This window comes from Pristis pectinata, chromosome 34, assembly GCF_009764475.1.
Source record: "Pristis pectinata isolate sPriPec2 chromosome 34, sPriPec2.1.pri, whole genome shotgun sequence".
NCBI classification, from domain to species: domain Eukaryota; kingdom Metazoa; phylum Chordata; class Chondrichthyes; order Rhinopristiformes; family Pristidae; genus Pristis; species Pristis pectinata.
The window spans coordinates 9,433,902-9,449,710 of record NC_067438.1 but is presented as its reverse complement, the minus strand read 5'-3'; the positions used below and the strand labels follow the sequence as shown (position 1 = coordinate 9,449,710).

The window sequence follows — 15,809 nt, the reverse complement described above, 5'->3', positions numbered from 1 at the left end:
AGTGTTTGGCCCATTCCTGCTCTTACATTCCTAGACATGCATCTTCCAAGTAACATGTGACCTCTGCATTTTTTCCACCAAGACATGCAACCTTAATTGGTCTGTGTTTGCTGTACATTACTTTGCTGCAGTCTCCTCAGTACTGATGATCCCTCCAAGTTAGTATCATGCACAAATTTAGGAAGCATGTTTTTCATACCAAATTCTAAGTAGCTGATATACACTGAGAACCAATGTGGCCCCAGCATTGATCCTTAGGGAACATTACTCCCCCCTTTTTCCCATTGTGAATAGTGACCCGTTACTCCCCTCCCTGGCAGGTAAGGAGGAAGGCAGAGTCTGTACCTGGGGAGTTAAGGGGGCCACGTAGAGTGAGAGGTGGAGTTGGTGAATAGTGGGGGCGTGCGAGGAGGGAGGTGGAGTTCATGCTTGGGGGATGAGGAGGCAGGATCTGTGCTTGGGGGGCAATGGGAGGAAGCAGAGTCTGTATTTGGTGCGTGCGAAGGGAGGCAGTCATTTTTGGGAGGGGGGTGCTCTTTGGGAGGTTGGGATGAGACATGGTGTGCCTCCTTAGCCATGTCATCTACCCTGCAGTCCTATCAAACCATGTGTTAGAGATGTGAGTTGGTGTGGACACTCCATGTCAGTGGCTTCACTTTGTACATTTTCAGATCGAGGTTGTGACAGCAGCTTTATAACCTGGAGAGTATTCTTCGTAACAATGATCTGGTGTGCAGTGACCTTGCTGTTGTACTTTGTGGTCCATTGGGGTAAGTATCAAAATTATCAAAGCATTCAGCAGTTTGATCACTTTCTAAGAAATTTGGGGTTACAGTGAAAACCTTCCCCAGGTCTCACCATCACTGCAACTACTGAAAGGCAGATGGGTAAGTCTCCAGCACATTATCCCATCTGTCCCTGACTGGCTGCTGACATTCGGGAACAGCTCTGGCCCTTTTAGGGTGCTGTGCTGGGTCCTATTGTCAGTTCCGATAGAGCTGCCAGTAGGTGTTGAGACTCCTGCTCCAGTGATTTCCCACTGCACCTGCCACTGGATACCATCTGATGCAGGGTTATTGATCTGAAGCATTACCTCGGTTTCAGTCTCTACTGCTACTGCCTCACCTGCTGAGTGTTATCAGTGTTTCCTGTTTTTATGGAACCTTTTTACATCGTTGAGTTTGGTTTTCAATGTTGTCTTTTAAAAAAAGACATCATTTCTGATTCAGCTGTTTTGATAGGTTTAATGCCTCTCATGGGGGGAATGGGTGTGGTGCCTGAGGTTTCCGGAGGATTTGTGGGTGGAACTTGTTCCAGTCTGCCCACATCACCCTATCACCGCCCAATCCTTAGCCTCACTGCTCAGCCTCAGAAATATCTGGGCAGCAGGACTTGTCTTTAAAATCTGGAGAGGATATAAGAGCTCGATGAGCCTGTGTCATTTCTCCAACCAGTCACCAGAAATTGTCCAGACTTAACTGTGGAAAGCAGACTGATACACGTTAACACAGCAGGACAAATGAGAGTTGGTTGTAACCTTTTAGAGGCTGGAAGTGAGACATGAATAACCTCTGACAACACTGCATATTGTATATGACTCTATTGGATGAGAGAGATATGGAGGGCTTTGGTCTGGGTGCAGATAGATGGGACTAGGCAGAAAACCAGGCCGGCATGGACTAGGTGGGCCAAAGGGGCTGTTTCTGTGCTGTAGTGCTCTATGACTCTGTACATCTGGAAGTCACATATCATTATCCCTTATAGGGAGGAAGAAAGAAACAAGCCAAGCCACACCTTGTGAAGTAGAACAGGTATTATGTTAATATTAATTCCTGTTGTTTCTCAGTGTTCTGAGGACAGTTTGTATGTTACTATGTAATTATAATAAAGAACTACAATTCCCAGTAGGCGATGCAAGGGGTCACGTGGGGGAACAGGTGGCTGTAAAAAAGAAAGCAAGCAGTCTGTGGTTGGTTAATAAAATGTTCAGATGTTAAACCCACGTGAAGTTTGTCTCTTGATGAAGAACAAACAGAACAGTTTGGTACAATTGTAAATTCACTCATTGTCTCTTGCCCCTGCTGCTCTCACACATGTCCACGCTCACTGGAATCTTCCTGCTGTACTTCTAATGCCACCGTCTTTCAGACATTGACACACACGGCCCAGAGTGAGTCTCTGCCTCTGTTAAGTGCAAGATATGTGATTGGATTGAATGTACTGCACGATTTCTCTTACCGTTTCACTGCTTCCCTGTATGGACACATGCCCCATGTAAGTTATAGACTCTGACTCTCTCCCAGGCTGTATCTGGTTCTGCAGAGTGTGATCATTACAGCACAGTACAGGCCCTTTGGCCCACAATGTTCTGCCGACATTTCATCCTACTCTAAGATCTATCTAACCCTTCCCTCCTCCACAGAGCCCTCCATTTCCACATTCAGTGTGACTGCTTCAGTCTTCTCCCTTTGCATCATTTGGCCCATCCAATTTGCTGCCCCTGTTGTCTGTGTCTCCAATGTTCGAATGTGAAGATTTGTCAACAAGTAACAATTGCATTTTGTTCATTTTAGAATATAGAAGAGTCGCAGCCTTTGTGAACTATCAGACCAGGTCACAAAGATGAACCCAAATCTCTTCAGATCAATTAGAACAGGCACAGCAACAACCATCTTCTGATGTCATTTAGAGTACAAATTCTTGCATCCCAATGACCCTGTTGTAGACTGGAGACTGAGAAATCTTTCTTGCCAAATCTTTCTACTGCGGTGCTGTAAATAGGCTTACCCTGGGCAAGAACAATAAAGTACGCAATTCTCCTTCTCTCAGCTCTCAGCAGGAAATTCAATCCTCGGCAATCTGGCAGAATTTTCATTAGCACCAGAATCATCGCTCCAGGTGCTGAGAGAATAGGTGGAGAGAGACTTTCTCCCCAGGAACATGTACACCCAACATTTACAGGGACTTGTGGTCATACAACTCACTGGCACGCAATGTCTACATCGTGTGTGTTTCACCAAGATGGTCCTGACTGAAATTCGTGACCTCAGATTTTAGCTCCCACAAATGCTTGGATTGTTGTGTCTGAGATTCTGAGCTTCATGATCATTCCAGTATGCGCGGCGGCTGATGCCTGCTAGAACTCACAAGTGGCTGCCTGCTGCTGTCTGAGGCCAGAGACATTCACCAAGGTTCCCTTAGACAAGAAGAACCTCTCCTGCAGGTAAACAGACAAACAAGAGATTCTGCTTTTTCAAGTACGTGAAGGGTAGGAGGATGGTTAGGGTGAAGGTAGGTCCGATTAAGGACAAAGGTGGGAGAATTTGCCTGGAGGCGGCGGAAGTGGGAGAAGTTCTGAATGAGTACTTCTCTTCGGTATTCACCAGGGAGAGGGGTCTTGATGATGCGGAAGGGAGTGCTGGTAGGGGTAATGTTCTCGAGGTTGTTGATATCAAGAGAGAGGATGTGTTGAAGTTGTTAAATAATATTCAGACAGATAAATCTCTGGGGCCTGACGGGATTTTCCCCAGGCTGCTTTGAGAGGCTAGGGAGGAGATTGCTGAACCGCTGGTAAGGATCTTTGAGTCCTCGTTGTCTACGAGGGTGCTGCCGGAGGATTGGAGGGTTGCGAATGTGGTCGTTCAAAAAAGGTAATAGGGATAGGCCAGGGAATTATAGACCGGTGAGTCTCACGTCTGTGGTGGGTAAGCTGTTAGAAAGGATTCTAAGGGATAGGATTTATGAACACCTTGAGGATCATGGACTGATTAGGGACAGCCAGCATGGCTTTGTGAAAGGAAGATCTTGCCTCACAAGTCTGATAGAGTTCTTTGAGGAGGTGACCAGGAAGATTGATGAGGGAAGTTCGGTGGATGTGGTTTACATGGATTTTAGTAAGGCATTTGATAAGGTTCCTCATGGTAGGCTTCCTTGGATCCCTTGGTCAGAGGCCAAGGGATCCAAGGAAGCTTGGCTGTGTGGATTAGGAATTGGCTTGCATGTAGAAAGCAGAGGGTTGTGGTGGAAGGAGTGCCCTCGGATTGGAAGGCAGTGACTAGTGGTGTCCCGCAGGGATCAGTTCTGGGACCTCTACTTTTTGTGATATTTATAGATGACTTAGATGAGGGGGTGGAGGGCTGGGTTATTAAGTTTGCAGACGATACTAAGATAGGCAGTGTTGTGGATAGTGTGGAGGGCTGTTGGAGCTTACAGAGGGATATTGATAGGATGCAGAGCTGGGCTGACAAGTGGCAGATGGAGTTCAATCCGGAGAAGTGTGAGGTGGTACACTTTGGAAGGACAAACTCCAGGGCAGAGTACTGGGTAAATGGCAAGGTACTTGGCAGTGTGGAGGAGCAGAGGGATCAGGGGGTTCATATTCACAGTTCATTGAAAGTTGCCTCACAGGTGGAAAGAGCAGTTAAGAAGGCCAATGGGATGTTGGCTTTCATAAATCGCGGGATTGAGCTTAAGAGCCGCGAGGTGATGATGCAGCTTTACAAAACTCTAGTTAGGCCACACTTAGAGTACTGTGTTCAGTTCTGGTCGCCTCATTATAGGAAGGATGTGGAGGCATTGGAGAGGGTGCAGAGGAGATTTACCAGGATGCTGCCTGGATTGGAGAGTATTGAATATGAGGAGAGGCTTAAGGTGCTAGGGCTTTATTCACTGGAAAGGAGGAGGATGAGAGGAGACATGATAGAGGTATATAAAATATTGAGAGGAATAGATAGAGTAGACAGTCAGCGCCTCCTTCCCAGGGCACCAATGCTCAAGACGAGAGGTCATGGCTTTAAGGTTATGGGTGGGAGGTTCAGGGGAGATGTCAGAGGGAGGTTTTTCACCCAGAGAGTGGTTGGTGCATGGAATGCACTGCCTGGGGTGGTGGTGGAGGCAGATACATTGAACAGGTTCAAGAGCTTGTTGGATAGGCATATGGAGGAACGTGAGATAGAGGGATATGCGGGAGGAAGGGGTTAGGTAGTGTGAGGGTGGTCTGATGGACGGCACAACATGGTGGGCCGAAGGGCCTGTTTTGTGCTGTATGGTTCTATGGTTCTATGGAATCTGGAGCAATGTACACAAAATGCTGGAGGAACTCAGCAGGTCAAGCAGCATCAATGGAGGGAAATAGTTGACATTTTGGGTCAAGACCCTTCAGCAGGACATTTTTCTGATAAAGATTCCCTGCAGGTCATGTTTTCCCCCAACCTGTGCAAGTCCCTCTGGGCCCCTGCCAGCTCTCTCCCTATTCATATGTTGCAGCCTGTGTACATGTCATTCCATTTACATTAATGCAGCATGACATCAGTTTCCATTTTCTTACACTCCCTGTGTAAGAACAATGTAGCAGCAGGGAATTTCAACTTCCCCAATAATAACTAAGATCACAAAAACAAAAGAAAATAGGAGCAGGAGTAGACCACCTCAAGCAAAGTGACCCTTCATGCCTGCCCAGCCATTCAGTATGATCATGGCTGATCTGCCCCAGGCCTGGGCTCCTTCTTTGCAGCAGCTTCTGTAGCTGTCAATTCCCCAATCTTTGAAAAAATTATCTACCTCCACTTTAAATACTTCAAATGCGTTAGTCTGCACAACTCTGTGGAGCAGAGAATTCCTGAGATTCACTGTCTTCTGCAAGAAGAAGTCTCTGCTTACCTTGGTTTTGAATGACCGCTCCTTATCTCGAAACTATCTCCCATTGAGATTCTCCCATGAGTGAAAACATCTGGACATTTACCCTGTCATGGCCACTTAGCATATTGTGTATCACCCTTCATTCTTCTGAACTCCAAAGAATACAGACCCAACCCATTTAGCCCCTCTTGATAGGATAGCCCTCCTATTCCAGTAACTAGCCCAGTGAATCGCTTTTGGACGGCCTCCAAAGGTACTCCATCCTTTAGGTAAGGAGACCAAATCTGTGCACAGTGCTCCAGGTGAGACCTCACCGATACCCTGTACACCTTAGTGTGAAAGGCTTAGAGGAAAGGGAATTTTTAAAGTGCATCCAGGGAAGTTTTTTTGAGCCAGTATGTAGATAGTCCTACTAGAGAAGGGATAGTACTGGACCTAATCTTAGGGAATGAAGCTGGGCAAGTGGCTGCAGTGTAGATGGGTGAGAATTTTGGACAAAGTGACCATAGGTTCCATGGTAGTGGAGGAAAGGGATAAAGGTGGTCCTGAAATTAAGGATCTACAGTGGGGGAAGGCCAACTTCAATCTGATAAATTGGGATCCCTCAAAAGTAGACAGGGAGCAGCTACTTGTGGGTAAACCCTGTATCCAACATGTGGGAGTCTTTAAAAAGTGAAATAATGAGAGTGTAGGGGCCAACGTGAAAGGTAAGGAAGGCAAGTCCAGAAAACACTGGATGTCAAGGGTTAATGAGGGTTCAATTTTTAAAAAATGAAGGAAGCATTTAGCAGGTAAAGAACACGGAAAATGGTGAAGGTCCTTCAGGAGTACAGAATGTGTGTGGAGGGGGGTTATTTAAAAGAAGTGGAGGGACAAAGAGACATCATGAAGTATCACCAGTGGGAAAGATTAAAGAAAACCTCAAGTCATTTTAAAAGCAAGTGGGCAATCAGGCAAAGAGTAGGGCCTGTCAGGGACCAAAGGGGCAATCTGTGTGAAAGCAAGAGGATATGGGCGAGGTCTTAAATGAATACTTCACATTTGTATTCATGAAGGAGATACTTTAATTGCAGATTTCAAAGACGGAGATGGAAATTCTAGATTCGTCAACATTAAAAAAGCAGATGCATTAGATGGCTTAGTGGATATAAAGGTGGATAAATTCCCAAGGCCTGATGAGATGTATCTTGGGCTGCTATGAGAAGCAAGGGAGGAAGCTGCTGCAGCTGTGACAGAAATCTCCAAACCTTCACTGGCCACAGGTGTGAAGGTGCCACAGGATTGGAGAACAGCGAATGTGGTAGGTATATTCAAGAAGGGGTTACTCAGGTCAGTGTGTAGGGAAGTTACTGGAAAACAAAATCTGAGGGGCAGGATTAATCTACGCTTGGAAAGGCAAGGGCTTCATCAGGTGGAGTCAGCATGGCTTTGTTAGTAGGAGATCCTGTCTGACTTTTTTTAAAGAAGAGTGAGGGCAATGGGATTGATATCTATGTGAACTTCAGTAAGGCATTTGACAAGGTCCCACATGGAAAGTTGGGTCGATCAGGTGGTGAAGAAGATATGCGGGATACTGGCCTTCATTTGCCAGGGCACAGAATACAAGAGCATGGAGCTGATGGCACAACTTCATAAAGCTTTGAGTAGTCCACAGGTGGAGTATTGTGTGCAGTTCTGTTTGCCACACAATAGGAAGGATGTGATTGCTTTGGATACCAAGTAGAGGAGACTTACCAGGATGTTGCCAGGGATGGAACATTTCAAATTTCAAGTTTGTTGTTGTCATAGGCATAGATACATAGGGTATAAATGCCATGAAAATTAGCTCTTTGCAGCAGCAGCACAGTACATTACAAACAGGACAAACATGTTAACATAAACTTTAATTAACATAAATTAAACAAAATTTAAACATGCACAAAAATAAAAATAAACAACAACTCTAGTGCAAGATTGAGAGAGGGAGAGAAAAAGTATCGTACAAAGTAGTGTTAGGTTTTTCAGATCAGTTCAAGAACCTGAGGTGTGGGTTTTCAGGCTCCTGTACCTCCTGCCTGATGGCAGCATCGAGAAGAGGGCATGGCCCGGATGGTGGGGGTCCCTGATAATGGATGTCAACTTTTTAAGACATTGTCTCTTGTAGATGCCCTTAATGGTGTGGAGAGCTGTGCTCATGATGGAGCTGGCTGAGTCCACCACTCTCTGCAGCCTTGTGTTCCTGTGCATGGGAATTTCCATACCAGGCAACCATTCACTGTACAAATGTGGAAGTTTGTCAAAGTCTTCAAGGACATGCTGAATTTCCTTAAACTTCTAAGAAAGTAGAGATGCACACTGGTTGTATCTACGTGCTGGGCCCAGATGTTGACACCCAGCTTGAAGCTACTCACCCTTTCCACTGCAGACCCTTCAACAAGGACTGGTGCATGTTCGCCTGACTTCCCCTTGGTCTTGTTGACGTTGAGTGCAAGATTGTTGTTACGACACCATTCAACCAGCTGATCTATCTCACTCCTGTACACCGCCTTGTCACCATCTGTGATTCTGCCAACAACAGTGCTGTCATCAGCGAATTTGTAGATGGCTTTGGAATATTTCATTTCTGAGGAGAGACTGGATAGGTTGGGTTTGTTTTCCCTTGGAGTAGAGGAGACTGAGGTGTATGCCCGATGTGGGTATACAAAATTAGGAGAGGCATAGATAGGCGAGATGGTAAGGAGCTTTTCCCCATAACAGAGATGTCTAAAACCAGAGGGCACAGATTTCAGCTAAGAGTGTTACAGAGGATCTGAGGAATTTTGTTTTTGACCAGAGGATGGATGCAGTTTGAAATCCACTTCCTAAGTGGGTGGTGGAGGTCCATTCACAATATTTGAAAAATACCTGGACAAGCACTTGAATTTCCACAGTGTAACGGGCTATGGACCAAGTGCTGGGAAAATGATCTTCCTGGGACATTGGCACAACAGTCAATGTGATTTCAGTGATGGCAGAAAATAGGAATGGATTTTCCATGGTTGGTTTCTGTCTTCCCAACTCTGGTCTTGCATTGTGTGCTTTCAATGCACTGTTAAAGTTTGGGTAATGACTCCAGGTAGAAGATAAGAATTGGAAGAATGGGCCTTTTTGAGGCTGGAAGGATGTAGCTAGCAGAGTGTCCCACAGATCCGTTCTTTACTATTGATTATTTTGTATTTATTATATTTTGTATTTATTATTCACCAGATGTTCTTGTGTGTGAATCACAAAATGTTAACAAGCAGATGCAGCAAGTGGTTAGGAAGGCAAATAGCATTTTGTCCTTCATTGCAAAAGGGTTGGGGTTTAGAAATGGGGAAATATAATTGTACAGGTTGTTAGTGAGCCCTCACCTGAAGTACTGTGCACAGCTTTAATCCCCTTATTTAAGAAAGGATGTACAATAAAACTCTGATAATACGGCAACCTTGAGACTTTGGTCATACAGGGTCGGCAGATTTTCTGGACTATTGGATATTATTAATACACCAACACATTTCAGTTCACTTTGGAATGTTACATAGTATTATAATAAATTTCCCAGTAAACCTGGTTAAGTTTGAAGGAAGCGAGGTAATGGGACACCGGGAAGTTGAATGGGAGTGTGAAAGGCAGTGGATAGAAGGGAGCTAGGGAACCAGAGCCCAGATGAGTGGGAAGGTAGTGCGGGATCCAAGACCCGTCAGTTGGAAGAAAGTACAGGAAGGAGGGGGCCCCAGTGAGTTGGAACAGGAGTGTGGGAAATATTACTCCAGTGAGTTAATACTGAACCATGGGGATTTATAAATGGTTGGATACCAGATTATCAATGTTTTACTGTATAGATGTTGGAGGCAGTCTTAAAGAGATTCATTCCTGTGATGAAAGGGTTGTCCTATCAGGAGCGGTTAATGGTGGATCTGTGCTCTTTGGAGTTTAGGTGAATGAGGGGTGATCTTATTGAAACACAAGATCCTGAGGGGGCTTGATAGGGTAGATGTCGAGATGTTTCTATTAATGGGAGAGTTTCAAATGAGGGGACACAGTTGCAAGATAAGGGGCAGTCCCTTAAAACCAAGGTGCGCAGAAATTCCTTCTGCCCAGAGGGTGGTGAATCTCTGGAATTCTCTTCCCCAGAGGGTTGTGGAGGCCGGATCACTGGGGGTATTTAAAAAGGAGGTGGATAAGTATTTGAAGGAATGGGGAACTGAGGGCAATAGGGAACTGGCCCAGAAATAATACAGCACAGAAACAGGCCCTTTGGCCCAACTCGTCCATGGCAGCCAAGGTGCCCAGCTAAGCTACTCCCATTTGCCTGTGTTTGGCCTGTATCCTTCTATACCTTTCCTGTCCATGTACCTGTGAAAATGTGTTTCAGATGAGGCTCAGGGAAGATCTACCCCGATCTTGTTGAATGGTGGGGCTGGCCTGATGGGCAGACTGCTCCTGTTTTCTTGTCATAGAGTCACAGAAACATACAGCACACAAACAGGCCTTGACTCACCAGGTCCACTTGACCTTTGTTACGGACTCAGTGAAAGTCCCTTTAAGATAGAGAGTGTGTGTGTATGTGTGTGTGGGGCGTGCTTATGTCAATAGAAGATAAAGGACGTAATGACGTTATTGAAGAAGTCAGAAGAAGAGAGAGAGAGGAGAGAGAGAGAAAGGAGAGAGACACCAGACTGCTAGTGTTCTCTATCGATGGATGAGAAACAATAACTGTGTCTGCCACAGAAATCCATGTATGGAAATTGGAAGTAATCCGGTGGAGTTCACTTTGTTGCTGACCTGTAGAAGGAAACAGGTATTTGTGTGTGGACGACCACGATTCGGATGCTTTTGGGGGTGAGGAAGTCACTACCGAGTAAACACTGAAGTGTCGCTGGGGTTCCATCGTGGAACATTTGGATTTCGTATGTACTCTCTCTATGTTTCTCTACGTCTACGTCTTATCTTCAGACAATGGTGGTTGTTGAAGAAGCCCTTGCTCATGTTTCACCTTATGGCTTGCGGAACTGAACTTTAAGAACCATTCAGGAACTGGGAGTTTTGGACTTTGTCACACACACACAAAGAGTTTAGTTTTGGGGTTAACATTCAAAGTTTAACATTTTTGAATTCTAACATACTAACGTTTTTACTTTTATTTTACGTATTATCATAAGTAGTGATTAATAAAATAGTTTTTAACACTGAATCATGCTCAGTGTGTTTCTTTTGTTGCTGGTTCGTGACACCTTCAACCACCCACTTGCACTAATCCTACATCAAACCACATTTTTATTCTTCCCGCATTCCCACCAACTCTGTGCAGATTCTCACAAGATCACTAGACAAAGGAGCAGAAGTAGGCCTCTCGGCACATCGAATCTGCTTTGCTACCTCACCCTGAGCTAAACTATTCTCCCATCTAGCCCCAATTCCCAGTCTTTTCCCCATATCCCTTGATACCCTGACTGATTAGATACCTATCAATCTCCTCCTTAAACACCCCCAATGATGGGGCCTCCACAGCTGTACCTGCAACGAATTCCACAAATCCACGACCCTCTGGCTAAAGAAATTTTTCCTCATTTCTGTTCTAAATGGGTATCCTCTAATTCTAAGACTGTGCCCTCTAGTCCCCTGGACTCACCCACCAAGGGAAACAACTTAGCCTCATCATCCACGCACTAGGGGCGAATCACAGTGTCCAATTAACCCACCAACCCGCACGTCTTTGGGACGTGGGAGGAAACCGGAGCACCGGGGGAAACCCACAGGGAGAATGTGCAAACTCCACACAGACAGGTCGGTATCGAAGCCGGGTTTCCGGCACTGTGAGGCAGCGGCTGTTATAACTGCACCACTTGTGTGTTCACGAAGAACTTAAATGTTCGGGGTTAGGTGGGATGGGAAGATGATAAAATAGTTTTCAGACGATATGCAGGGCTTTGTGTAAATAACTAACTATGTGTGTCATTTTCAGTGGCTGAGTTCGTAGCACTTTAGCTCTTTACTGTAGTTGTTAAAAGCCATCTCAGTAAATCCTTTCCTGGTTTGCTGCAAGTGATAACTCTTGAATGGGAGTGGCTGACCGCCCAGTCTGGTGACATCACTGGATCCGGGATCTTGCTGAGCTTTCGTCCGACAGCGGCAGGGATGGGAAAGGGGAAAATTTCTCATCTGGGACATCACCCCATCCTTCCCCCCGACCGTCCCGTCCCCACTGTCCACAGGTCCTGTGTCAGTGACTCTACATGGTTTGGGGTCAGGTTGTGTTTGACCCAACTCCCATGACATGCTGCCGGGATTCATGGGTGCTATATAAATGTAGCTCGTTGTTAATGCCCAGTGTGGGGCAGACAGTGGGGTTCACGCTCAGCCACTTGTTGGGGGCTCCCGGGGGCCCGGCCGTCCGACTGGGCGCCCTCCCGTGAATCAGCGACGGTCTGTGGCCGCCGCGTAAACGGGGCGGTTCACCGGGCCCCAGAACTCCCCGGCAGAGCTCGGCAGGCTGACCGTGTCCCGGTGCAGAGAGTCGAGCTGAACACAGAAGGTGCCGGTGAGATCAGTAAAAGGGACCGAGCAGGACAGAGTGAGGGGGGAACTGCAGTGAATAGAAAAGGAGATCCCCGAGTTGTTTACAAGTCTGAGCAGTCAGAGGGCGGATAAAGGCAGGAAGGAAGCACAAAGGCGAGGCTGGGCCACAAATGAGAACAAGGCGGGAGACAAGAGCAGAAGTAGTAGAGGAGGCAGTCCGTTGAATCCGTGACGATCATCAAACACCCATTTTCATTACCCTAACCCCATTTTATTCTCCCCACATTCTCATCAACTGCCCCCAAATTCAACCCCTCACTTATCTATAATGGTCAATTAACCTCTCAACCCGCACATCTTTGGGAATTATTTAAATGTTGATGTTAGTGTCATTCCCGAAGCCTTCAACAATGATACACTACAAGAGACCACGTGTAACGTACGGAATCACTCATACAACCGGCAGATACTGTTAGACATCGGCAGCAAACCATTACTCTTGTCTGGACACCGACGGCAGAGATGAGCAACCTCGGCTTGCTGCACAGACCCCACCAAGGTCCTGCTCACCTCGGCTGCCCCAGTGAGGAGACGCCGCAGGCGGTGTGAGAGGAAACAGAAGCGGGGTAAGCGGAGCGGAATCTATCTCAGGCTAAAGGCTCGCCCTGTCAGACCAGCGCTCCCGTCGAGGTTGCTCGCCAATGTTCGCCCCCTGGAAAATAAGTTGGACTGCATTCGACTACGCAGGGCAGTCCATCGGGAGATGAAAACCTGCTGCGCTTTTATTTTTACGGAAACGTGGCAACAATCGGCTGGATGAGCTGAACTCCTTCCGAGCGGACAGGGTAGCATCAGTGTCCGGTAAGGCCCGCGGAGGTGGTTTGTGCGTCTATATAAACAACGAATGGTGCAATAACGCTGTGTTGGTCTCGAAGCACTGTTCGCCGCTAGTGGAGCTCGCCATAGTTAAATGCCGGCCATACTATCTGCCGAGAGAGTTCACAGCCATTGTTACTGTGGCTGTGTACATCCCTCCAGGTGCTAATGCCAGGGAAGCACTGTGTGAACTTTACGGAGCGATAAGCGAACTTCAAACAGCTCACCCCAATGGCTGTTTCATTGTCGCTGGGGACTTTAACCGTGCTAACTTAAAATCGGTGCTACCAGAATTTTTCCAACATGTCAACTTTGCAACCCGGGGAAAGAATACATTGGACCTGGTATTCACAATCATCAAGAATGCATACAGAGCTGTCCCCCGCCCCCACCTTGGCTACTCAGACCATGTCTATGTTATGCGGATTCCGACATACAAACCACTCCTCAAACGCTCCAAACCGATTCGGAAGCAGATAAAAATGTGGCCTGTGAATGAAATGTCAGCCTTACAGGACTGCTTCGAAAACACGGACTGGAGTATGTTTAGAGAAGCAGCCACCTATGACCATACAGTATGCAACTGTGGTGACTGGCTACATCAACAAGTGCATTGACGATGTCACTGTCACCAAAACCATCACCACACGCACCAACCAGAAGCCATGGCTGACAGCGGAGATACATCAACTGTTGAAAACCCGAGACGCTGCTTTCAGTTCAGGTGATGTGGCAGCCCTCAGGACAGCGAGGGCCAACCTGTCTCACGGCATCAGGGAGGCGAAGACGCATTATGCCCGGAAGATTCAGGGCTACTTCTCTGATACCAAGGACACAAGATGGCTGTGGCAGGGCATTCAGGCCATCAAGGACTACAAGCCCCCACCTCCCACTTGCGACAATGACACCCCCCCCCCCCCCAGATGCACTGAACGACTTCTACACTCAGTTTGATGCACTTAACAATGAGCCTGCGAGCAAGACACCTCCACCGCTCAATGACCAGGTACCCTGTCTGTCCTCAGCCAGTGTGAGGAAGATATTATCCAGGGTTGACCCTCGGAAATCAGCAGGACCTGATAACATACCTGGCCGCGTGCTCAGGGATTGCACAGACCAGCTGGCAGATGTACTCACTGACATCTTCAACATCTATTTGAGCCAAGCAGTTGTTTCTGCATGTTTCAAATCCACCACCATCATACCAGTGCCTAAGAAGTTGCCTGTAACCTGTCTAAATGACTACTGCGTATGGCACTGACACCAATCATCACGAAGTGCTTTGAGAGGCTCATCCTGCAACACATCAAATCCATTCTCCCACCCTCACTAGACTCCCTCCAATTCGCATACCACCCCAATCGGTCAACCAAAGATGCAGTGTCCTCTGCCCTTCACCTGGCCCTGTCTCACCTAGATCAAAAGGGCACTTACGTCAGGATGCTCTTAATAGACTTCAGCTCTGTCTTCGACACTATCATCCCACAGAACCTCATAAGGAAGCTACACCTGCTGGGCCTCAGTACCGCCACCTGCAACTGGATTCTGGACTTCCTTTCTGAAAGGCCATAGTCAGTTCGCATTGGAAATACCACCTCAAAAATCACCAGGCTGAGGACTGGAGCCTCCCAGGGCTGTGTGCTCAGTCCCACTGCTGTTCATGCTTCTGACCTATGACTGTTCTGCCAACTCAAGCTCCAACCACATCATCAAGTTTGCTGATGATACAACAGTGGTGGGCCTCATCAGCAGGAATGATGAAACGGCTTACAGAGGGGAGGTGGAGAGGCTGGCAGATTGGTGCTCAGTCAACAATCTCTCCTTGAATGTGGACAAAACAAGGGAGATGATTGTGGATTTTAGAAAGACCCAGACTGACCACTCACCCCTGTGCATCAATGGCACTATCGTACAGAGAGTCAACTGCTATAAGTTCTTGGGAATACACATAGCAGACGACCTGTCCTGGTCAACCAACACCTCCACCCTTGCCAAGAAGGCACATCAGCGTCTCCACTTCCTACGGTGGCTGAAGAGAGCAAACCTGCCCTCCCCCACCCTCACCACATTCTACAGGGGTACCATTGAGAGTGTCCTGACCAGCTGCATCTCTGCCTGGTATGGTAACTGTAACACCTCAGACCGCAAGACTCTGCAGAGAATTGCGAGTACAGCTGGAAAGATCATTGGAGTACCTCTTCCCTCCATCCTGGATATCTACAACACACGATGCACCCGCAAGTTCTGCAGAATCACAGATGACCCCCCCCCCCCCCATCCCTCCCACGACCTATTTGTCCCACTGCCATCTTGCAAGCGGTACCGGAGCATCTGGGCCAGAACTACTAGACTGTACAACAGTTTTCTGCCCCAGGCTGTCAGGCTCCTGAATACCCTGGAGACAGTCTCAGACAAATGTCGCGTCAAAAGCCCTGGTTTGCACAATGGCGCATAAGAACTTTGGCTGCTGCTAAACATGTTTACACAATTAGTGCAACACACTGAGTTCTGTATTTTCTTTGTCCAACTGGGTTTTGCACTAACCTTGCACTAAGTTTGTATTCTGTATATGGCGTTTTTTGCACTATTTGTACTTGCACAATTTTTCTGTCTGCGTTTATTGTATGTCCTCTGTTCCATGTATGTCCTCTGTTGTGTGAGTCTGGGGGAAACGACATTTCGTTCCTCCATGTGCTTTACAGCATTTGGGTGAATGACAGTGAAGTTTAACTTGAACTTGGACCACGCGGAGGAAACCGGAGCAGTCACAGGGACAA

General features: G+C 47.0%; 1 protein-coding gene across 6 annotated transcripts in view; it reads left to right on the top strand.

Annotated features, from left to right (window-relative positions):
- Positions 1 to 10,811, top strand: part of LOC127585773 (hepatocyte cell adhesion molecule-like) — a 45,383-nt gene extending 34,572 nt beyond the window's left edge. For all 6 annotated transcript variants that reach the window (XM_052043452.1, XM_052043454.1, XM_052043450.1 and 3 more), the window contains 3 exons: positions 672 to 770; positions 1,765 to 1,811; positions 2,574 to 10,811. In XM_052043452.1, coding sequence (XP_051899412.1) covers positions 672 to 770; positions 1,765 to 1,811; positions 2,574 to 2,600 — 173 coding nt within the window. In that variant the 3' untranslated portion in view covers positions 2,601 to 10,811. The remainder of the gene's footprint in view (positions 1 to 671; positions 771 to 1,764; positions 1,812 to 2,573) is intronic.
- The last annotated feature ends 4,998 nt before the right edge of the window (positions 10,812 to 15,809 follow it).